The sequence below is a fragment of the Triturus cristatus genome, chromosome 7, assembly GCF_964204655.1.
Source record: "Triturus cristatus chromosome 7, aTriCri1.1, whole genome shotgun sequence".
Lineage (NCBI taxonomy): Eukaryota > Metazoa > Chordata > Amphibia > Caudata > Salamandridae > Triturus > Triturus cristatus.
In genome coordinates this window covers 444,419,607-444,444,835 of record NC_140590.1, presented here as the reverse complement: position 1 = coordinate 444,444,835, position 25,229 = coordinate 444,419,607, and the positions used below count along the sequence as shown (strand labels likewise).

The following is a 25,229-nucleotide window of genomic DNA, read 5'->3' as shown; positions in this document are numbered from 1 at the left end:
TTTGGGCCGATGTTAACTCTTCTTTAGAGATGTTCACCACTAGGTTGGTTTAGTCTTGCTTCAGAAAGTTCTCATGTCGACCTATGTGGTGTTATTTTTGGCTCCTCCTTGGTTTTGGTGATCTTTGTCCGGTTGATAGTTTGTTGCCGGACAGATGGATTAAAAAAAAAAAAAAAAAAAAAAAACAGCCTTCGGAGTTTGTTGATCGCCAGAGCTTGTTGAAGGTTGTGTAGAAATGTGTGCACCTAATGGTGGTCTATTCTGTGCCACTTCCGAATCAGATACTACGCTCACTTGTGAGGAGCTCACATTGGGCAGTTTCTGCCATTTTCGTTGATTGTACACTTCAGCCCATGTATAAACCTCGTCCAGTTTATAGTCAATTGTGTCTGTGAAATTTTGATTTTCCTTTTTCGTGAATTTCTTTAGCGTGTTTATCCAGCTTTAAATTGAGTTCCTCGAGAAGACCTCCCCAATTTTCTGGAGTTGATTTAGATAACTCACCTTTTACAGTTTGAATTTCTTCTTCTATTCAAGATGTTATAAAGTTCTTCAATGATCAACAGGATCAAATCCAAAGAACATTTATTTAAAATTAAATACCATTTTTCCACGAACATCTTGTTTGTCTTGCACAACATGGGTTTCAAGGCTATACGTAAACCTCTAGGGACTCTTTGGCTTTGTGGTACTGTATGAGCGTTGCGGCGTGGAGTCTGATTGATTTCTTTTTTGCTTAAAAATTCCAATTGTCGGAGTAATTGTGTTGTAGTATAAACATGTGGACTGAAAAGTCTAGCAACGTAGATCAATCCATAGATTTCAGTAGCTGCTTCTGTAGTGAATGCTAAAAAAGTTTCAGCCTTGTTGGTAGTTAATGAAGCTATTACTTCAAATGACATGGTAATAGGTGCACTAGTGGAAGACTTGTGGACTGCTGATAAATACTATGAACAATGTTGCCACTGTGCACTCAAAATTTCATTAGTTAATCAAGGAGAGTGCGTCTTATCTGTGTGCTTCCCTGGCAGTGCGCAGAGTCCACTAGCGCCGACTGTAATAACACAAGAATGCCCGAAAGGAACAATGATGACATGGTTACCATTTGACAAACTGTCTGACAGGTGGCGATGAGTTGCTTGGAGTGCGGATACCTGGAGGGACTTCGCTGCCACTCAACTTGCTACATGGTTGGTGCAGTTGCTAGCAGGAATGCAATCTGCTTCAAGCAGCCAGTGTCAGGTGGCTGGCTGGTCGCACTGTGAAGCATGGGGCAGATACGCGTATGCGCATTCAGGCGACTTACATTTGGTACTCCCTGGGCTGTCTCCAGGGACGTCGCTACACCCCGGTGGCTGGCTTGTGTCTGTAGTTTCATGCTCTAGTAGTGGCACGCATCCTCGGTTTTGTTGAGTTTCTTCCTTTCTCCTGCACACCTGTGGTTGTTGGGATCTTCTGTGTGAAGGGTCTGTCATACACCTTTCTCTCGTCTTCCCTTCCCTTATGTGGCATTATGCCGTTCTCTTCTCCTCTCCAACTTTTTCATGATGTGGTATAGTGCCACGCCCTTCTCTCTTCTGACCAGGTCTCTCACTATGATGTGGAATCCTGCCTTGTGTCTCATGTTCACTCCACATGGACCTCCTATTAGTCGCATATTAGACATAGGAGTGTGCATCTTCTTCCACTGTGGACCTCTCATAGGCCCAGTTGTGTCGGTAGGACTAGACTCTTCTCTTCTTCGTGGACCTCTCGCAGGTCCAGTCCCTTCTTCACGGATCTTCTTGGTGCCCTGGTCCCTGGATGGAGAATCATCTCTCCACTTCTCTGCTTTGCTCAATGGCGTAGTGCTTGCATCTCGAGGCTGCGCCGCCGCGGTCCTTGGTCCTGCCTATGTTCAGGTGTGCTTGCCAGGGTTGGTCCCTCTGTGTGACATGCTCAATGACGAGCCAACTGTGGCCACTCGGTGCTGGGGATCTGGCTGATGCAGCCTTACTTCGCACTCTCAGCAGGCTCTCTTTCCAGAGCTCTTGCCCGTGTCGACAGATTCCCAAGTGTGGCCCTTTGCACACCTCTGATTTCATGCTCTCGGTCCCTCACCTTTTGCAGTGTGTGTGTGCGTTGTGAGCTGGTGCCCCATCAGGCAATGGAGGGGCTAGTGGATAGTCTCTCAGTGGGTGCCCACTGCTGGTGCCTTGGGTGCCCATTCCACTCTCTTGCGGTGGTGGCTGTTCATCACTGGGGCATGCGGTATTCTCTTTTCAAGTGTGGTGGCATCAGACAACCACTAGGGAGCGCTGCAGCACCCAGTGCTCCTTATGCTTTTAGTGGGCTTGCTGGCTGGCTAGCAGGGCTTTTCAGTGTTCAGGGGCTCCCACTTCCTGCTGGTGGCTGATTAAGCGAGGCCCTGCAGGGGGTTGACAGTCTTCTTCAGCAAAGGAAGGCAAATAGTCTATGTTCTTCCCTGAGATACATCACACATTCGTGTTCCCCCAGGAAGCCAGGGTGCGGGGTTGTGTGCAATCACCAGGTGGAACTTGAGGCACTTCAACAGGGGTCGCAGCAGCCTGACTGATGCTGCAAGCCATGCTGCCTTTTGGCTTTACTGATTTGGGCCGGTCTGCCTTGAGTTTCACTATTGTGGCTGTACTTCTCTTGGAATGGTGGCCACTTGCTACCAGGGGGCGCACACTGTTCTACAGTCTGTGTGCATGCAGATAGGGAGCTGTTCATGACTGTTGCTTGTGATGTAATTTAGGCGGAGACACAAGCCTGGCACCAGCTCGGCAGCTTGTCTCCTTCAAAGGAGAGAGGCAATTGAGGGGTGGCAGGAACGGCTATGTATGTTTCCATTTTCTTGGGGGCAGTTTGATTTCAAACCACTTTCTTCATTTACATGCGGTACCGCAAATGGCCGCTTGGTGGCATTGCAGCCATTGCTCCTCTCAGGCCACAGCAGCTCTCCTAAAGTTGCAGGACTTGCAGTTCATGCGGGACTCTGCAGGAAGGCACAGGGGACTGGAGATGCCTGTGCGGGAGGATAAGGGGCAGGAGATGCCGGTGCGGGAAGGGTCACACGATGCTCTTGCATTGATGGGAAGGTGCTGCTCTCACCACACCTCTGTGCTGCTTGCCCACGTGTGCCTCTCACAGTAGGTGAATGACGCAGCATGTTCTCTGGTCGGTGCAATTTCCTCTCCCATACAGGGTCTTCAGGTGCAGGTCTAGGGAGTGGCTGCCAAACCAGTACATTGCATAACACTAGAAAGTGTCCAGCAGGATTCTACAGAGGGCACACTGGTCAGTCTGTAGGACCTCGCTGCTTCAGGTAATGTGATGTATTTTTCACATGAAAAGTGTTATTCCGTTCTGACTGCTGTTCTGCAACCACTTAAATTTTCATATCTAGATTAAAGTAAAAGTAGACAATTGCCAAGCTGTCACCAAGGTAAATACACATACACTAGTTATTGTCGAACTGTTATTTAGGTTTTTTGTCAGGGGGAGGACAGTGCAGTTTAGGCACCAGAGGTTGTGGTCAAGGCACAGGCAATACAGTTAACTGGTGATGGCAAGAAAGTTCGCAGGCAGAGATACCTCAGTGGATGTAGCGACGGCCCAAACACACCAGGCCGTTTCTGCATACTGTCACGCAGCATAGCGTGACATCAACACCGATCAGCTGCTTAGTAAGGAATATGCTACTTACCAGTATGCATCTGTTCTTGGCATGTAGAGCTGCAGAGTTGTACACTTAGCATAGGTCGCCATCTGGTGTTGGGCCCGGATGTTTGCAGTTTGTTTTTCTTCTTGGACAGTCTTTGGAAGTCACGAGTTTGGTGACTCCTCCTTCGGTCCGTACTGCGCATGGGCTTCGGCTCCATCCTCAGATTGTTTTTCGCCAACAGGGAAATGATGGAGCGTAGTAATAACAGTGAGAAACCCATGTGTTGTATCTAAATAAGATGTACTGGAACGGATACAGGTAGCCGGGGAGGCGGGTGGGCGTGTACAACTCTGCAGCTCTACATGCCAAGAACAGATGCATACTGGTAAGTAGCATATTCCGTTCGAGGCATATGAGCTGCAGATTGTACACTTAGCATAGATTATATAGCAGTACCCAACCTTAGCGGCGACCACCGGTATCCGTTGCAGCTGTTTGAAAAAGTGTCTTTAGTACAGCCTGGCCCACCCTAGCTTGCTGCTTGGAATGCACATCTACACAGTAGTGTTTTGTGAAGGTGTGCGGTGTAGACCATGTGGCTGCCTTGCAGATGTCATCTAAGGGTATATTCCCTAGAAAAGCCATAGAAGCCCCTAACTTTCTTGTAGAGTGGGCTTTAGGGGGAACAGATAATGTTCTCTTTGCCTTTTGATAGCAAATTTGTATGCATTTTACAATCCACCTAGCTATCCCTGATTTTGAAATGGGGTTGCCTTTATGTGGTGGAGAGAAGGAAACGAACAATTGTTTAGTCTTCCTGAAGGGTTGCGTTCTTTGTATGTAGTATAGTAACGCCCTTTTTACATCAAGTGTGTGTAAGGCCCTTTCTGCAACAGATTGGGGTTGCGAGAAGAAGACAGGTAATTCCACTGATTGATTGAGGTGGAAGGGGGAAATGACTTTGGGCAGAAACTTCGGATTTGTGCGAAGTATGACCTTGCTGTGATGCATTTGTATGTAGGGTTCCTGTATGGTGAACGCTTGTATTTCACCAACCCTTCTAAGGGAAGTGATAGCTACAAGGAAAGCTGTTTTCCAGGTGAGAAACTGTAGCTCACATTTGTGCATTGGTTCGAAGGGCGGACCCATTAGTCGTGTAAGAACTAAATTTAGATTCCATACAGGGGAAGGTGGTGCCCTGGGAGGAATTACTCGTTTAAGGCCTTCCATGAAGGCTTTAATAGCGGGCACTCTGAAGAGTGATAAATGCTGCCTGTTTTGTAGATAAGCAGCGATCGCTGCTAGGTGTAGGCGTATGGATGAATATGCCAGGTTACACCTGTGAAGATGGAGCAGATAGCATATGATGTGCTGTATGGATGCATCTAGAGGGTTGATTGTATTGTTACGGCAGTAAATTACAAATCTTTTCCACTTTGCGGCATAGCATGCTCTAGTGGTAGGACGTCTGGCTTCCATGATGATGTTCATACAATCAGGGGGAAGGTTAAGGTATCCGAATTCTAGGATTTCAGGAGCCAGATCGCCAGGTTGAGCTGAGCTGGGTCCGGGTGCCTGATTTCTCCATGGTTCTGGGTTAGGAGGCATGGGGATAGATGCAGTTTTTGATGTGGTACCACTGACAGTTGTAGTAGCGTGGTGTACCACGGCTGCCTGGCCCACGTCGGAGCTACCAGAATGAGTGTGAGGGAGTGCTGTTGTAGCTTCCTGACCACTAATGGAATTAGTGGGAGAGGTGGAAAGGCGTATGCAAATCTGCCTGACCAGTTCATCCATATCGCATTGCCCTTGGACAATGGGTGTGGGTATCTGGCGGCGAAGCTTGGGCATTTTTTGTTTTCGTGGGTGGCGAAGAGGTCTATCTGAGGATGCCCCCACTGTTGGAAGAATGGGTGAAGAACTTGTGGATGCAGTTCCCATTCGTGTATTTGTTGCGTTTGTCTGCTGAGCAGATCTGCCATGGTGTTTTGTACGCCTGGAACGTGCTGTGCCAGGAGAAAGATGTTTTGAGGAATTGCCCATCTCCATATGCTCTGGGCTAAGCGGGAGAGCTGGGGAGAGTGTGTCCCCCCCCTGTTTTTGGATATAATACATTGCAGTCATATTGTCTGTGCGAATGAGGACTGCTTTGCCCGAAATCTGTTTTTGGAAAGATTTTAGGGCTAGAAAGATCGCCAAGAGCTCCAGATGGTTGATGTGGAGCGATTTTTGCTGTGGCGTCCATAGACCTTGCATGGTGAGGTGTAGAAGGTGCGCTCCCCAGCCGGAGAGCGATGCGTCCGCTGTTAGAGTCACTTGAGGAACCGGGTCCAGGAACGGCCGCCCTTTGGAAAGGTTTGTGGTGTTCCACCACTGCAGAGAGTGATGTGTGCGGCCGTCCACCAACACCAGATCCGTCAGCTGACCCTGGGCCTGGTTCCACTGTTGTGCTAGGCACTCTTGAAGTGGACGCATGTGGAGTCTTGCATGGGGCACTATGAAAATGCAAGACGTCATCATTCCTATGAGCTTCATAAACACTCTTGCTGGAAGAGAGTGCTGAGGAAGGAATGTTTTGCGTAAGGCTTGAATGCTTGTGATTCTGGCTGAGTTTGGATAGGCAATACCCTTGGAGGTGTCTATAGTGGCCCCGAGGTATTGCTTTGTGTGAGATGGTATGAGGTGGGACTTTTGGTAGTTCACCGTGAAGCCTAGCTGGTGGAGCAGTTGGATGGTGCTGTTTGTATGCTGCACACATTGGTCGTAGGACGCGGCTTTTATCAGCCAGTCGTCTAGGTAAGGGAAGACGTGAATATGTTGACGTCTGAGGTGTGCTGCTACTACTGCTAGGCATTTGGTAAACACCCGTGGTGCGGTGGTGACCCCGAAGGGGAGAACCGTGAATTGGTAATGTTGCCCGTCCACCACGAACCTGAGGTATTTCCTGTGAGAGGGGTGTATTGGAATGTGAAAGTATGCGTCTTTCAGATCCAAGGTTGTGAGAAAGTCTCCCTGGCAGAGGAGTGGGAGGACTTGTTGTAGAGTGACCATGTGAAAATGGTCTGAGTGTATGTAGGCATTTAGAGGCCGGAGGTCCAGAATGGGTCTGAGGGTCTCGTCTCTCTTTGGTATTAAGAAATATAGAGAGTAGACCCCTAGATTTCGTTGGTTGACGGGGACCTGCTCTATAGCATGTTTTTGCAGGAGTGAAAGTACCTCTTGTTTGAGCAGTGTGGAATGTTCTTGAGACATTGGACGGTGCCTTGGTGGGATATTGGGTGGGGTAGATGTTAGCTCTAGACAGTACCCTGACCGAATAATTTGGGTCACCCATTTGTCCGATGTTATGGACTCCCATACGTGGATAAAGTTTTGTAGTCTGCCCCCGACCGGAGTGGAATGGTCTGGGGGGAGCGGAGGGGAGTCATTGTGCGGGGGGGTGGCAGAACGGGTGTTGTTGGTTTTGCCCCTGCCCTTATTGTTGTTACCCCTGTAACCACCTCTCTGATTGCCCTTTGAAAAGGTATTTTGAGGAGGGGACTTGTAGGAGGAAGAGGCGTTATCGGTGGAGGAGCCTCTACCTGTGCCACGAAAGGACGAGCGTCGAAAGGAACGTTTGGAGGCTTGTGTTTGGAGTGCCCCCATAGACTTTGCTGTGTCTGTGTCTTTCTTCATCTTTTCGAGCGCTTCGTCTACCTTTGGCCCAAAGAGTGTTTCCTGGTCAAAGGGGTGATTGAGTATGGATGCCTGGACTTCAGGTTTGAACCCTGAGATCCTGAGCCAGGCGTGGCGACGAAGCAGGACACTGGTATTTATGGCCCTAGAAGCAGTGTCGGCTGCATCGAGGGCACACTTAATGGAGGTGTTTGTGATTAGTTTACCCTCCTGTATGAGGTCATGAGCCTTGTGCTTGTATTTTTCTGGAAGGTGCTGCATAAGAGCCTCTAGTTCGTCATAGTGTGCTCTATCATATCGCGCAGTATCAGACCACAGGAGGTAGCCCATAAACCACAGTGAGACTGGGGCAGTACATAATATCAAACAACAATGTCTCAACGTGGAATTCAATGGAAGGACAAGTAATTAAAGGTGAGCTGTATGTTACAGTATCAGGGGAATGAATCCATACACAGAGGACAACAGGAGACCAAGTTAGTAGGAAAGATTGTATTTTCAACACATGATGAACATATTGCGTCATATGTACATATCATATAGGTTAAAAAAGCACTGCGTGACACTTAGTGAAAGTGTAACCGAAAAGATACTGTGCACAAGTGCTCGTGCAGTTTGTGACGGCGCAAGTGACACATAAAGTGGTATATACAGCGGTGAAACGGCGCAGCAAGAGAACAATGGTATTTTGAATATGCCAAAATTAGGGCATTTACACAGTAAATGTATGGGAATTCAAAGGACAGTAAAGCAAATGCCCATGTTTGTAAATGCGCCAACAGTAACGCTGTTGAAGTCGACGGCGTTTCGGCCCGTGACAATCAAGGCCATCATCAGGACTGGTTACACATATTTTGAACAGTGCTAGGGTAAAGAAAAACAATTCTCAAAAACTGGACCAAAATGAAGAAAAAGGGGGACAGATGTGCAGATGGTGGTGAACACGGCGACGAGTAATGGCCGTGGGTACGGGTCTAATGTATGGCCATGAGCCAAGGAGCAGTGATCGGACGAAAGGTGAGCGCGAGAACGGGTATCAAAGCGGCGCGCGAGTCGAGTGAGGCGTGCCCAAGTGGGCAAAGGTAGAGTGAATAGGGACTGGGGCCAAGAAATGGTGAGCTATGTGGTAGAATAACTAACGGATAGAGCGGAAGAGAAATCGCACAGGTGGATGGTAACAGGGATGCAGGGGAGTACCACAGTGAAAAAAACAGGGAGTGACAAGAGGTAAAGCAAGATGTTTGAACACAATGGATTGAAATTTGACCTACACTCCTTCACCAACTGTAGATCTCAGAACGTTGTCTACATGATAAAATGTCCCTGTGACAAAATATACATTGGCCAAACCACCCAGATGGTGAAGGACCGCATTCTACAACATCGCAGCCGCATTAGATGCGGAGTCCTAACAGCCCCCCTGGTCTCCCACTTCAAAGAAAAGAATCACAGCGAATCCGATTTCACCTGGCTGGTAATTGACAAACCGTCCATCCCACTAAGAGGCGGTGATACCCAAAGACTCCTGAATAGGTGCGAATGCCGTTGGATCTCCCGCTTTAACTCCATTGAGCAGGGCCTGAATTCCCTTGATGAATGGAACTCTACCCTTGCATGATTGTAATCCTTTGCATGTTTGTGATTTACTGATCTGCCTTCTTTACAGCCGATACGTTCTCCATCCTTGCTCCTTTAATCTGTACTTTGTATGCATTCATCTTTTCCCCTTCCCCTGTACAAACCAACCCCCCCCCTTCCCCGTCTCCTTCCCTTCCCCCCTTCCCCTTGTCTTCCGCCCCATTCATTTGTTAATTAGCTGTTTGTTCATTCCTTCTCCCTTTTTCCTTCCTCCTTTTCCTCCCCTTCCCTCCCAAACCCCCCCCCTCCCCCTCCCATTCCCTCCCAACCCCCCCCCCTTTCCCTTCTTTCCCCCCCCCTCCCCTTTCCTTCCCACCTCCCCCCCACACGCCTACCCCTGATGTACTATCGCATAACCAGCCTGCCAATGGCCCATGACTTCATTGAAACGAATGTATTATATTTATTATGTATTCTGTATATATTGCTATTGGCCTTATCTGGCTTGCTTTGGGTCCATTGAATTGACCACAATGTTTTCATTTCTAAATGTTATTCCTTTACTCTTCTTTTCCTCACTCGAGCGACACACGCGTCTTTGCGGGTTATCACCAACGGTTGCCATGACTCCTTCTCCGATCCATTGGTGGCCTTTCCGCTTCACTCCCCTTTTAGCACCCCCCAGCCTATCAATCGCCAGCACCCATCAGCGCGCTGCTTGCCTCCGTCTTCTTTCCATTGATTGGTGGACGCTCCTCGTGACCCGGAAGCACTGACCTCATAAAACTCTCGTCAGTGCCCTTCCGTCCTCACTCTCTGCCTGATTCGTACCGGCACACCCTTCCTAACGGACCCCTCCTCGGTGATTCACTCGCCTCGGCTAAATGCAAGTACATTCTGCTCGCATCCTTTCTCCCCGGAATGCGTCCATCAGCCCGTCTCTAAACCCCTTCCTTTCTTTCCAGCTTCCTTATTGATTGATCTCCGTCCCCCTCCTGACGTAAGTGGCTCCTTTATTCCCTTCTTTCCCACTGTTCTCTCCCCCTTGCCTTTTCCTCACCCCTTGTCCCTTGTCCCCTTTCAGCCTGAATTTCCACGGACCCTTCTAACATTACGTGGTCCAGCGTTGCCGTTTCATTCGGCTCGTCCTTTTAGAATAAGTAAGTGGTTTGCCGCTCCCATCTCTTCTACTGTCTTCCCCCCCCCCCCCCCAACTCCTACCTGTTCTTTTCCTCACCTCCTTTCTCTCCCCCGTCCAGTTTGGACTCCCCCGGACCCGTCTGACTCCTCCTTGCCGATTCACCGGGCTCGCCCCTTCCACGCGAGTAAGTTTCTTTTCCCTTGCTTTACCCCTTGTCACTCCCTGTTTTTTTCACTGTGGCACTCCCCTGCATCCCTGTTACCATCCACCTGTGCGATTTCTCTTCCGCTCTATCCGTTAGTTATTCTACCACATAGCTCACCATTTCTTGGCCCCAGTCCCTATTCACTCTACCTTTGCCCACTTGGGCACGCCTCACTCGACTCGCGCGCCGCTTTGATACCCGTTCTCGCGCTCACCTTTCGTCCGATCACTGCTCCTTGGCTCATGGCCATACATTAGACCCGTACCCACGGCCATTACTCGTCGCCGTGTTCACCACCATCTGCACATCTGTCCCCCTTTTTCTTCATTTTGGTCCAGTTTTTGAGAATTGTTTTTCTTTACCCTAGCACTGTTCAAAATATGTGTAACCAGTCCTGATGATGGCCTTGATTGTCACGGGCCGAAACGCCGTCGACTTCAACAGCGTTACTGTTGGCGCATTTACAAACATGGGCATTTGCTTTACTGTCCTTTGAATTCCCATACATTTACTGTGTAAATGCCCTAATTTTGGCATATTCAAAATACCATTGTTCTCTTGCTGCGCCGTTTCACCGCTGTATATACCACTTTATGTGTCACTTGCGCCGTCACAAACTGCACGAGCACTTGTGCACAGTATCTTTTCGGTTACACTTTCACTAAGTGTCACGCAGTTTTTTAACCTATATGATATGTACATATGACGCAATATGTTCATCATGTGTTGAAAATACAATCTTTCCTACTAACTTGGTCTCCTGTTGTCCTCTGTGTATGGATTCATTCCCCTGATACTGTAACATACAGCTCACCTTTAATTACTTGTCCTTCCATTGAATTCCACGTTGAGACATTGTTGTTTGATACTATCATATCGCGCAAGCAGTGCTTGTGTGTTTGCAATGCGCCACATGTTTGCAGCTTGGGAGGCGGTGCGTTTACCAGACGCGTCCAGAAGTTTAGATTCTTTGTCTGGCGGTGGGGCATCTCCTGAGGATTGGGAGTTAGCCCGCTTTCTAGCTGTGGAGACAACTAGGGAATCTAGGGGAGCAGGGCCCTTGATGTAAGCAGGGTCTGTGGGTGCCGCCTTGTACTTCTTCTCTATTCTAGGGTTCAGTACTCTGGCTCTGACAGGGTCTTTGAACACCTCTGTAGCGTGCTTGGTGACACCCTTAAGCATGGGTAAAATGGAAGTAGATTTGTCTTGTATATCAAATGTATCCAGTAGGAAGTCTTCTTCTACTGGTTCACTGTGCATGTCCACCCCATGGTAGTGTGCTGCTCTCTGCACTAAATGATGAAACCCTAAGGAGTCCTCTGGAGGAGACGGCCTTGATGGGTATAGGTCGTCCTGAGGTACATTGGGTAGATCAGGGTTATTGTAATCCTCCCATGGATCTGGGGTCCCTGGTGGAGTGGGATCCATTGGGGCGTCCGCCGGGTAATTGTCCGGATCCCCATCATCCGGATCTGGGGATGGGGCCGGATCGTAGTGAGGTAAAGGTGGCGGAGACCTGTGAGGTGGAGGCGGTGGAGGAAGTGGAGTGGGTAGGGGAGGCGGTGGTGGGGAGGGCACTCTGAGGGGAGAAGTAGCAGAGTCCTTCCTTTTGGGTGGAGGAGGAGGAGCCGGAGCATCAAGGCGTCTTTTCTTGGTAGTTAAAGTCAAAAGCCCAGTCTTTGGATCTTTGGACAAAGTCTTTTGTAAAGGGTCTGGTGTAAACAGAGCCAACGGTGTCGAGTCGTCTGTCGGCACCGGTGATTTCGGAACCGGGGGTTTCGATGGTCTGTGTGCGCCATGCTTTTTTGAGGTCTCCGAGTGTTTCGGCGTCGAATGATGTTTCGGCGCCGGAGCGTCGGTGCCGACAGATTTGTGTTTGTGTTTGGTCGGCACCGAGTGTCCAGGCTTCGGCACCGGTGGTTTCGGAGTCGAGCTGGATTTTGCAGTCTTCGGTGCCGGATGCTGTTTTTCGGCACCGGGTGTCGGCTGGCTCGATCCCGAGCTGCCATGAGACTTTGGGTGCTTCGACACCGGGCCCGAAGGTGGGGTGATCGAAGTTTTGGTTTTGGTTTTGCCCAGGCCGGCAGGCGAGGGAGTAACCTGAGTCTCTTTGGTTTTCGGCGCGGGGGTGGGAGGGGGCATAGTACTCACGGCCCGCTGCGCTGGTGTAACGTCCTCCACGTCGGAGTCGTCGGCCTCGGAAGCGCTGACGACGTCTTCCTCCTGCTCGGTGTGTGTTTGCCCCGAAGCTTCGGCGTCGTCTCCGAAGATGTCCGGTGGAGCTGCCGAGGATGAGTGCGCCATGGTGCGTCGAGCTCTTCGATCTCGGATGGTCTTCTTCGATCGAAAAGACTTGCAGGCGGGGCAGTCTCTAGCCTCGTGTTCCGGAGAGAGGCAAAGGTTACACACCTGATGGAGGTCGGTGTGGGGAAATTTAGACCCACATTTTGGGCACTTTTTGAACGGAGTCCTTTCCATCGGCCGGGACCGGAGTCGCGGAGGGCCCGAAGGCCGGTGTCGATGTACGGGATGGAGAAAAGTGCCGCTTCGAGAGATGAAGATGATGAAGGAACTCGAAGAATCGAGGATTTTCCGTCGAGGCTGGAACCGTAGAAGTTCGAAGCCGGAGCACGAAGTATCACATCCGAGCCCGATGGCGGAAAAAAACAATCTGAGGATGGAGCCGAAGCCCATGCGCAGTACGGACCGAAGGAGGAGTCACCAAACTCGTGACTTCCAAAGACTGTCCAAGAAGAAAAACAAACTGCAAACATCCGGGCCCAACACCAGATGGCGACCTATGCTAAGTGTACAATCTGCAGCTCATATGCCTCGAACATAAAGATTACCTAGCATGACTAATTATAAGGGTGCTTCCTGAGAATACAAACTGGCTTTACCTTACCAAGTATACTGCACCAGGTAGGCCACTGGAGTGGACAGGTGGGAACATACCTAAACCCAGATTGGGCAGGTGAAATGCGAATACAGGCAGTACTGGAGAATAATCCACAATATGTAGCTGTTCCTAAAAAGAAGTGTGCCAAAACCTATGGGCAGGGCCCCTCCAAAGCCCAAAAGTAGGCTCTAAGATGGACACAGCACAGATCAAAATAAGCTCCTGGCAAACTGATAGTAAAATAGGTCAACTGTGGACAGGTAGCTTGAAAAAGGATTCAAAGAGTAATTGGGGTATAATTTTCAGGTGAAAAATATAAAGAAAAATTAAGCAGTTCATTAATTAGCAGAGTAAAAGGTATGCCCCTGGGATGTACATGAGGCCCCTGCCCCACAATCACAAAAGCGGCTAGGATAATCCCTGCAATGCAAGTCTTTATGGGACCTATAGGACAGGAAAACAAGCATAATAGAAAATGATATCCCGCAACATGCTAACTAGTAGCATGCCAACTGGGAAACACCAGACTGGCATAAGATGCAAAGGCTAGCTTGCTATTGGAAGAGAGCACCTGTATAGTCTCTGACAGGGTGTTTCTTTTCAATTATAACTTGCAGTTTACAAGTTTTGCTTATGACCGGCAACCCGGGTTGCACACTCAGTAAGGGCATGGCAGTCTGTGCCTGCTCTCGGTTTTAACGTATGGAGCCTATAGAACTCTTGTGATTCGTGCAAACCCTGGCTTTATCTCACTCTTGCAGATTCTTTTTCATCCCTGCTTTCTCCAACTGCCATTGTTTCTGTATTTCTATCTCACCCTTCCCCTTCACAACAACATTTTTTCCTGCCTAGCTCTCTATTGTTTGTGTCCAAGTATGATAATAAATACATCTCGCCACCCAAAACTGAACACCGGTGGGCCCTATCGCAACCCGCAGCTCAAATTAAGCAATGCCCAAAGAGGGATTTGTGAGCGAGCCCGATGGTTCAAGTTAGATTTCTTCCTACTAATCTCGTAACATGTCATTTTTTGTGGGCTTTACCTGTGGGTTTTTTCAATGGCCTCTTCCTCCATCCCATCTTCTAGTGTTGCCTCATGAATTAGCAAAGTGGCATTATTTCCTGTTAATACAGACATAATGTTAGAATAAACAGAAAAAAACATGTTTACTCCGACAAGTGTGTTGCCAAACTACATAAGTAGGCGATCTGCGGAATTAGACTAAATGTGAAATGGTGGCATACATTTTTATTTTCTCCCATTACAAAAAATGGGTATTAACAGTGACAAAAGACACAAAGGTAAGGATATAGCTGCCAGTTTTTGTTGCCAGAAAACTCAGGACAGTATTCACAACAGACTGTATAATGAAAGAAATAAGTAATCAAAAATAATAGATGAAGTGTTCAGCTTCACTCGTTTTCAAATATGAGATTTCTAAACGTGTTCACCATTTCCAGCACAACAGAAAGGATTGCTCTGTGGAAGAAAACTTAAAGCTCAATGAGGCAGGATATGACATGACCCAAAAGCATTACACCACATAGTTATGAGAATCGTTGATAACTTATACTGGTGGCAAGAACTGCTCTGCAATAGATTAAATACTACCGGATGCCTCATCGGTCATCAGTCTGTTGAATACGTAGTTCTTGCAGGCTGGAAGGTCGCCATTTAGAAGACCCATGGAAATCAATGAGTTTTACTCAACAGCTCTTCCTTGGATAATGAGATTATAGCAGAGCTGATCAATGTCACATTTTGTCAAGTCAAATATGCTGCAATTTAACGGAAGTGGTTGGTGGACTGGGAAGGAAACACCCACTAATTTTTGGAACTCGCCGATTTTGGGGAGGTTGCGATTACTGGGGAAAAAGCATGAAACGTGCTTTAAAGGGTGCTTTGAAGGCTACATTGTTCAAGAAAACAAGAGGTCGCAGGAATGCTTATCAGAACATCTCAGCCACATCTGTTGGAAACCTGCCATTGCTGTAGATTTTTCACCTTTTGCTCAACCCTATATTTTTGCTGTGCTGACTTTACAACTCTGTGCAGTTTACTCCTTGTTAGACCTGACATCCTGGGTATGGTTTCACCCTAACCTTGTGCCTCCAGACTCCTCCCGCTTTGCTGAATTAGTTTTTGTTGCCTCTAGAATTCTGCACACTTTACCACTGCTATCCAGATAAAGTGCTTGTGCTCACTCCCGTAAACATAGTACAATTGGCTTACACCCAATTGGCACATTCAATTTTCTTTTTAAGTCTCTAGTAACTAATTAGTGAATGCAGGGCCTGTAAATCAAATGCTATTAGTAGGTTGCAGCACTGACTGTGCTAACCACTTAGGTAGCCTTTTAAACAGGTCTCAGATCTGCAATTGCAACCTGTGTGTGCAGTTTCAAACTGCCATTTGACTTGGCAAAATAAACCTTTTGCCAGGCTTAAATCTCCCCTTTTAATACAGATAAGGCATCCTATGGTAGACCCAAAGCAGCGCATAGGGCAGGGTGTAGTGTATTTAAAAAGTTGGACATGTACCCAACAGTCCCAAACTTGTTTGTCACTACTGGGAGCCCTACCTCTGCCAAATGATAACATTGGGTAACCTTATTTCAACCTGCTTCTAAACAAACATTAGCACCTATTAAATGTAATATCATGAATGGTGTCTGAGGAATTGTAATTTAAAACCCTCTTTAGTGGCAGTCAGATTTTAAGTCACAATTCTGAAAATGAGACTTTTAGAAAGTTGGCATATTCTTGTCCTAACCATTTGGGGTCTGCAACCTTTATTCTGGGTTACAAGACTAGGTATAGTTGGCTTGTGTGTATCCCTACCAAATAGTATCACAATAGAGGGTCTGGCTGCTGGAAGGATGGGCCAACCTGACTTAAAAGGGTGTGGGGGTGTGTTTGGGGGGGGGGGGGAGGGCAGAGCGGTCACCTATCACACTTGCACTTTAAAGGTAATGGCCCGGCAAACTCACACAACTTCACTGTAGCCTGCTGTGGCCCCAGACAGACTGGGACCAGGGCAGCGAAGCAGGAAATTTCAGACACTACTGTAAGGGGAAAACTCCAGAAGCTTCAATCGCTTTAAATGACGCACCAGGTATAAATATAGGACCCTAAGACCCACTTTTCAGCATTCTCCTTGATCTGTGGATACTACCAAAGGAGGTCTGCTCAGCTGCCAGAGGCCTGCCCTGCTGGCTGAGAAGGAACCCTAAACTCCACATTCTAACCGGACTGAATTGGCATACTCCCATTTGGTATATTTAAGTGCATTTAAATCCCTAGCAAAAGGTGTACCCAGAGCGTGGAAGTTAAATAATACTAGTGCACAGCAGCACCTATTGTGCCACCGAATACACTGGTATTGAAAACAAGGCTTCTGGTATACCACTGTAGCCTGAATGTCGAAATGTAGAAAACTGCATTTCAACCACCTGTCAAAATGGACCCTTTTGTCAGGTCAGAGGCTTCCTTTTAAATATTATTAAAGTCACCCCTAGGTAGGTCTTGAAGTCCAGAAGGCAGGGTGCATGGTATTTAAAAGTAGCACATATAGAAAGTAAACAGTAACACATCCTTATGGTGACTAGCACCCAAAAGCTATTTTCACTGTGTCAGGATTAGCTGATCTAAGTAGAAAACCAGAGTACAGATTAAAATACTGATACTGCATCACTGTAATGGGAGCAGGGAAACTAATTAAACCACTTTTTTTTTTTAAATAGTTATTACAAATTCTATTGAATAGAGAAGTCCGACTTTTTTTTTTAACTTGTTTTTATTCATAACTGAATAAAAGGTTACATCTCATGTAGTCTCACAAGGACAAGTAGCAATGAAAAAAGCGAAGAGCATCATACAATCCGAAATACTACCCAAGCATTCTCTACATTGAACCGGGTGCGATGCCGGCACTCCCAGCCCAGGAGCAACACAACAAAACACACATCTTCATATTGGCGTATTAAATATACAGTACAGCTCCATTAGAAATGAACCATCCAAAGAAAAACAGTAAACAATTGCGGCAGCGACAGAATGGCGGCAGGTGCGATCGTCCACAGAAGCTTTGCACAGGGAAAATTAGTGGGATACACAGGATCTGGGACCCCGAGCTTTCTGGGAAAGACAAATGTTCCTCCTGATCAGGGGGTCAGCTGGAGGGTAAGTACAGAGTATCAGACAATGGACAGCCCAACCCATTGATAAAAGATCATGGTCCATCTAGACCTTACTAACATTTGGCACCCCCAAGGATTCCCCCATGTCTCACGCAGGTCTACTGGACACTTCCAGGGATCACAACCATTCTCACCTTCAGCGTTGCCACGGATCTCTCTCTCACACATACACCCCACAACTGCAGACTCAGTGCAGCAGCAGTCAAACATTCGAGGGATTGACCTCCAGTGCCAATCTAGGCAAACCGGGTCCTGCTGCCTGGTAAAGTGTAAATGCTGTATCTCCCGACACCTCATTAGCTTCTCCAATATATCCCCCCCCCCCCCCCACCCAAAGTCTTTAGGCCAGGTTTCGCGTTCTTGTCAGAACAAACTAATTGTAAACGCTGCTCCTTTGCCCAGCCCTTTCACTCAAATTAAGGCCGGGGGGGGGGGGGGGGGTGTTTGTTAAGTGTATTGAAATACTGTGTTTAGCTAATACAAGTCCCGGGGGACAATTACTTCACAAGCTGTTCTATAGGGATTCACTTGTGTCAGACTGTCTGTACACCCACCCATCTTACAAATGTCTTAATTTCAACCCTCCTCTGTTACCGCTCCATTAGTAACTACACAACTAGTCTGAAACTCAACCATCCACTTCACCTCGATCCCTAGCAACCTTGATGGCAATCCACATAAATAAACAATTTGTAGCATTATCCCCCTGCTCCTAAAATGTACTCAACCGTGCCAAATTCCTAATACCTGCTGAAATCTAATCTTTCATGCAAACGTTTCTTATAAGGCATTGTTCTCAGCAATATTCCTGAACCTGACAACTGCTGAACCTACTGTCAGGGCTTTCCTCTTGATCAAGGAATAGTGGTGTCCTACCCCACTTAAAGACCTGCATCAAAACTACTCAAAGACCCCAAGAGCTCGCGTCAGCGATTACAATAGTATCTCTGCCAGGAACAAAGGCCTGTATTGCCAGAGTTTCTTTTTCTAATCCTTTTTACCATTTCAAACACCTGAACACATTTGTAACTACACTAGAGTTCAAATTCTTTCGTGACAAGGTCTTTCACAGTGCTAGTCTTCTTTAACAATCCTTAATGAATATTGTGTAAAATACCACCACCATAAGGAAAGACAATTTATCTTTGTTTCTGGGTAACTAATTTCACAATGGCCTCCACCATAATCTCTTTAGCGTGAACACTATTAGCCAAAACACAATGTGCCAAATTACACACAGAGAGACACAGATACACACAGACACACACACACACACACACACACACACACACACAGAGACACACACAGAGACACACACAGAGACACACACACAGAGACACACACACAGAGACACACACACAGAGACACTGTTCATCTGAAAGAGACTATTAGTTATGGATTCCTTACCTTAGAATGGATACCCCAGAAATGCCAACCCCGGAGGTGGGTCTGCGAACCAAGTTCACACCTTGAAGTCCTGAAGAAGGGAGCGGCCAAAGAACCGTCTCTCTGGACTTAGCTGTCTAGGCAGTAATGTTTAGTGAACGTGTGCAATGAAGCCTACGTGGCCGACTAGCAGATGTCATGAAGGGGGACTCCACATCCCAAGGCAGTAGTGGCTGCAGTCGCCCTGGTGGAATGGGCGCGCAACTCTACTGGAGGTTCCTTTTCGCCAAGGAATAACAAATTTTAATGCAAAGTACGACCCATCGAGAGATGGTTTGTTTTTGCACAGCCCGACCTTTCTTGGCGCCCACATAGCCAACAAAGAGCTGATCATCCACCCGGAATTGTTTTGTGCAATCCAGATAAAATGAAAGTGAACATTTTGCATCCAGACGGTGGAGACTCCCTCTTTAGAAGGATTCGGTGGCAGGAAGAAGGTGGGCAAAGTGATGGTCTGTCCTATGTGGAAAGCGGTAACCACTTTGGGAAGAAAAGAAAGTAGAGGTCGAAGGACAACCTTGTCCTGATGAACAGCAAGGAAAGAGGTTTAGAAGAAAGAGCCTGAAGCTCACTCACGCTGTGAGCAGCGGCGATGGCAACCAGAAAAGTACTCTTTAGAGTCAAGAGTCTGAGTGGACAATTATGTAGGGGCTCGAAAGGAGCACATGAGGTAGGTTAACACCAGATTCAAGTCCCACTGGGGCATCACAAAAGAAATAGGAGGAAAAAGGTGAGTAATGCACTTAAGAAATCTACACAATAGGGGACTCGAAAAGAGAAGGCTTATCAGGAAGGTGAAGAAAGGCCTAAATTGCCGAAAGATGGCCTTTAAGGGTGCCCAGAGCAGATCCCTGTGGGGTCAAAGAAAGAGTGAAGAAGAGAACCTCTGATAGAGGGACAGCCTTTGCTGTGCACCATGCTACAAATGTGTTCCATCTACAGGCGTATACCGTTTTAGTGGAGGGACGCCTGGCTGACACGATGACTTTACAGACTTCGGGAGGAACGTCAAATGCGGTCCACGGTCACCGCTCAATCTCTACGCGAGGAGGTAGAGGCTGGACAGGTTCGGGTGGAGGACCGTCTCCTGCTGATGCGACAGAAGATCCTCCCGAAGAGGCCGTCTGATCGGAGGATCGATGGCCATGTTTAAGAGCTCAGGACAGACTCTTTGTGCCCAGTCCGGAGCCACAAGAATGACTTGGGCCCAGTCGCGCTTGATCTTCTTCAGCACTCTGGGCAGAAGTGGTATGGGGGAAAGGCGTATAGAAGACAGCAATTCCACTCACGACGAAAAGCGTTGCAGAGCGAGCGTCACCTTGGAAATTCCAACACACAGAACTGCTGACATTGCACGTTCTCTTCGGTGGCGAACACTAACCAACGCTCTCCCACTGCTGAAAGAGACCTTGCACTACCTCAGAGTGAAGACGGCATTCGTGATCCATCATGCACCGGTAGCGGAGTTCCTCCACCCTGGCATTCCGGGAACCTGCCAGGTTTTGAACCACCAGGGACATGCCCTGATGTTCCAGCCACATCCAGAGGCAAAGAGCCTCTTGACATAGGGTCAACGACCCCACCCTGACTGGTTTGTTGCAGTACCACATGGCGGTGATTTTGTCCGTGAACACCTGCACTACTTTCCTTTTTGACAGAAGGAAGGAATGCTTTCAGTGCAAAACAGATCGCCTGGAGCTCCAGCAGGTTGATGTGGAGCCCGGACTCCGCCGTGAAGTCTGGTTGGGGAAGAGAGAGGGATCTGCCGTAGACCCAATCTTGGTTCGTTAGCCACCACTGCAATTGGCGTGCAGTGCCCTCCGAGATCTGGATGACATCGGAAAGATTACCCTGATGCTACGCTCACTGGAACTTCAGGTCCCACTACAGAGCCCGCATATGCCACCAGTTATACTCGACCAGCAGAATGCAGGAGGCCATGAGGCCCAGTAGCCTTAGGGTCATCCTCACTGAAATCCGTGATAGAGGTTGAAACATCGGTATCATAGCCCGAATATCCCGGATTTGCTGCTTGGGGGATAGGCCCGAAACTGCGCTGTGTCTAGAACCACTCCAATGAAAAGGAGCTTCTGAGAGGGAATCAGGTGTGACTTCGGCACATCGATAGTGAACCCCATTGAATGCAGGAGGTCCGCTGTAGTCTGGAGGTGAGAAACGACAGCCTGGGGCAAAGTCGCCTTCAATAGCCAGTCGTCGAGATAGGGGAAGGCTGGAACCCCTTATCTGCGCAGATGAGCTGCGACCACTGCAATGACTTTGGTGAACACCCGAGGGGCGCTGGTAAGGCCAAAGGGGAGCACGGTAAATTGAAAGTGCTCGTGGCCTGGCGTGAACCGTAGGTAACGCCTGTGGGACGGCAGGACGGGGATGTGGACATAAGTGTCCTGCAAGTCTAACACTACCATCCAGTCTCTAGGGTCGAGGGCAGACAGGACCTGAGTCAATGTCAACATTTTGAACTTCCCCTTCTGGAGGAAGTGGTTGACGTCCCTGAGGTCTAAGATAGGACGCCACATGCCTTTGTCCTTCTTGGGCACCAGAAAGTAGTGGGAGTAGCAGTCACGACTTACTTCTGGCACAGGGACTCGCTCGATCCGCAACTTCCTGACGGGGATGGGCCAGGTGATCCTCCGACATGTGACGGAATGCAGGTGGGAGGGAGGGGTAGTCTCGAAGGGGAGGGAGTAGCCCCTTCGGACTATCTGCATAACCCACATGTCCGACGTGATGTTGTGCCGGGGGGGGGGGGGGGGGGATGTGATGGTGGATCCTGCCACCCACAGTCCACAGGTAGCCCTGAAAAGTCAGACTAGGAAGGCTTCGAGGCCGCTGCTGAGGGGGCACTGGTGGACAGGCCCGCCCGCTGGCCCCCAGACCCACGGCGGTAGGTCCCACGTCCCCAGCCGTGCAGAGCCTGGGTAGCCTGCGCAAACTTGTGACTCTGGGTGGAATGTGGTGGGGCACCCCTTCCGTAGCCACGAAAGGGGCGAAAAGCAGACTGCATGGGGCAAGAGGTTGTAGCGAGGCCAAAGGATCTGGCCGTAACCCTAGAGTCCTTGAAGAGTTCCAGCGCATTATCCGCCTTGTCGCCAAACAAGCAACGGCCATCAAAGGGCATGTCCAAAAGAGTCAATTGGACATCGCCAGAGAAGCCAGTGGACCTCAGCCAGGCGTAGCGTCTCAGGTCTATCGACGTTTAAATCTTCCTGCCTAGCGAGTCAGTGGTGTCCAGCCCACAGCGAATGGCGAACTTTGCTGCATCCCTCCCTTCAGCGACCACATGGGAGAGTACGACCCAGGCCTCCTCCGGGCACTATGGCAGCACCTGCGCAACTGTGCCCCACAGAGAGTGGGTGTAGCGGCCCAAGAGACATGCAGTGTTCACCAACCGCAGTCTTAAGCTGGCGGAAGAAAACATCTTCCCAAGATGATCCAGCTTCTTGGATTACGTATCTGGGGGAGCAGTAGAGAACGCGCCTTTGGATGTTGAGGCTTGGACCACCAAGCTCTCAGGAGAGGAAAATGGGGTCGCTCTGGGCCAGGCGGGGGGTTCGGGCAATCATCCTATCCACAGGAGCCCCTGTGCCGGGCTTAGACCAGGTGCCCAGAAGGTCTGTGAGGGCCTCATTGAATGGCAGCAGGGGCTCCGAATAGGCTGCTGCTGGTTGAAGCACCTCAGTCAGGAGGTTAGTCCTGACTGCCACCGTAGGTAGCTCGAGGCCCAAGGCCTCAGCCGCCCTACGCAACACCACAGCACAGGAGGCTCCCTTCTCAGTAGCCACAGTAGGGGGAGAAAGCATACTAAGGTCTGGGGACGTATCCAGACCATTGGCCTCAACCAGTTCCTCTCTCCAGTCCGGCTCTTCAAAATGGTCTGCTAGGTGGTCAATAGACCCCTCCCAGTCTTCCTTACCCTCCTACGGCTTCCACTCAGGGGGGATAAGGAACGCCAGGATAGAACAGAGGTACAAAAGTACCACTCAACGCTGGTCCGGGTACGTGTCCATGTTGAGGGGGGAGGTCTGAGTCAACGCCGGCTGGGAACACAACCAGCATCGGAGGAGGCGGAGGTGTCCTCAATGGATTCAGCACTGGAGGTGTCGTAAAGTCAACCAGGGCCAATCCAGATCCAGGCCTGGTTCCCTGGGGGCCCTGCTGCGCCGGAGCCGCCAGCATCGAAGGCCTAGAACGCCCAGCCGAGTCTGTGCGGCCTAAAGGCGTGCCGGCAGAGTCAGGCTGCCCAAATATGGAGTGGAGGGCTTTGTTAAAGCTAAGAAGTTGGGCAGGGGTTGCCACGGCTCCCAGGAAGGGTGGGAAGCTCGGAGCCGACCCAACAGGGTCAGTGGGGGGAGCCGGACGACTACCTTCCGCATCCCGAGTCGCGTCGGCCGACGGGCGGGGAGAAGGCGAAGAGCGATGGTGCTTCTTCGCCTTCTTGTGCTTCTACTTGCCCGAAGACTTTGAAGAGAAGTGATGGTGGTGACTCCCTCTCAACCGGCACGGAAATGACTGCCGGGCCTCGAGAAGCTTTCAGGACCGCTCCCGCAAAGACTTCGGGTTCATGGCCTAACAGTCGGAGCACGATTTTGAGTCGTGGTCGCGCTCCAGGTACCAGAGGGTCAGTAACTGACATCTTTTGCCAGAAGTCACAAGGTTTGAAGCCGGTCCGTCGATGTAACATCCCTTGCACCAAGAGTTGATCGACTCGAAAAAATAAGTCAGCAAAAAGTCAAAAAGGACTATGGGTACCGCTCTCTCCGGATCTGCGCTGGCTGGCGCGAAAAAAAGAAAGAACTGATGTCAGCGTGCAGGGGCGGCATCTAAGTAAAAACCGCTACGTCATTCCGGCGATCAGGACACACACGACGAACGCAGAGTCGACCGACGCCACCTACTGACGCACAGGGGTACTGCTGAAGAAAAATTCTCCAGATCCAGTCTGACGCCTGGGGGTAATTCTATTGTAAGGAGTCCATAACTAATAGTCTCTTTCAGATATAACAATATATTTGGCATCCAATCAGACACTTGTATATTTTAGTAACTAGGAATATTACTAGGTCTTGTTCCTACTTTGATATAAGGTGTATGCTCTAGAGTACGCAGCCTCATCTGAGTTCTTGGTTGACTAAGACACTTGTTCTTTTACACTGGTTGTGGGTGCTTAAAGGTTCTGAAAATGACTACTATTTTAACAATATCAACTAGGGTAAGCTATTTCAATGGCTCTCGGCATTTAATTTCTACCTGTGTGATGGATTTGATAGTCGATTACCGATATCTGACAGCAGCACCTATTTTTGTTCTCCCTAGCCGATCACAAGTATTCCATAAACCACCACCATATTTCTTACAACCACTTGGGGAATCAACCATCAGATGCAAAGAATAGTTAAATGGGAATTTAATGTCGATCTGGGAGCAGATGACCGTTTAATTTCATGTCAAACAAATAAGGTGTTCACTTAAGCTTCCCTTGGTCGGCAGGGTTAAGACATTTCTAAACACTTCCCACCAAGTAAACAATCTGAAGAAGAACAGTAAAACAGGTTACAAGAAGCCTAGGTCCGACTGGAACAACCTTACTGTGTTCAATTAAAGTAGTAGTCGGACGCAAAATTTTCTTTTCAGAAGAATAACAGCATGCTGGATACGTATGTAGTGCTGTTAAATATTTTAGCTACAAACTGTGAATTTGGAAATTTCCCAGATCAGCTGTTCAGGGACCAATTGACTAGATGTCATAACAGAAAAAAATATAAGACTGGGGACATGTAAAAATTCAACCTTAGATGAGGCTGTTGACCTAACCTACAGCAAATAAGTGCATGCACAGTCCAGAAGTTAAAAAAAAAAAAAAAAAAAAAAAAAAAACACCATGCACAGTGCCCAATCCAGTGATGGGAAAGAATCTGTAGTAGTTGATGTGTCACAGGTGTGGCATCAAGTGGCAAAACATCATGTATCCTGCACTTGAGGAGTGCAATAAGGGGGTATCAGTGGGGCATTTTTCACAAGAGTTCAAGTAAGGGTCCCTGAAGTAGCAAACGAATGAAAGATTGCAAGAAAGCAGAGTCAACTTAGTACCGACAATCCAGTGATGCATTACAATGTGAAGGTCCAATGGTAGATTTTCAGATTGACAGTGTAAAATATCCCTAGGTTGCTTAAGGTTCAAGTATTACGATGGTTAGGTGGAAATAAAAAATCCAAGGTTCTCGTGGGGATAGAGTAAAGACGCATTTAGCTCATTGGTAGATGATGGTGCCTAAAAAGGTGCAGAAAATGCTTGCGAGGGCCAAAAAGAAAATAGAAAACAATGACCATAAACCACCTACTCGTGTTTCACAAACCTGTATTACATTTTATCAAGTATTATACATAAATTGGAAACAAAT

At 48.5% G+C, this 25,229-nt stretch overlaps 1 protein-coding gene across 2 annotated transcripts in view; it reads right to left on the bottom strand.

Annotated features, from left to right (window-relative positions):
* The window catches only part of ELAC2 (elaC ribonuclease Z 2), a 331,642-nt gene that overhangs the window by 34,164 nt on the left and 272,249 nt on the right, over positions 1 to 25,229 (bottom strand). For both annotated transcript variants that reach the window (XM_085616773.1, XM_085616774.1), the window contains one exon: positions 14,209 to 14,287. In XM_085616773.1, the coding sequence (XP_085472899.1) occupies positions 14,209 to 14,287 (79 nt within the window). The remainder of the gene's footprint in view (positions 1 to 14,208; positions 14,288 to 25,229) is intronic.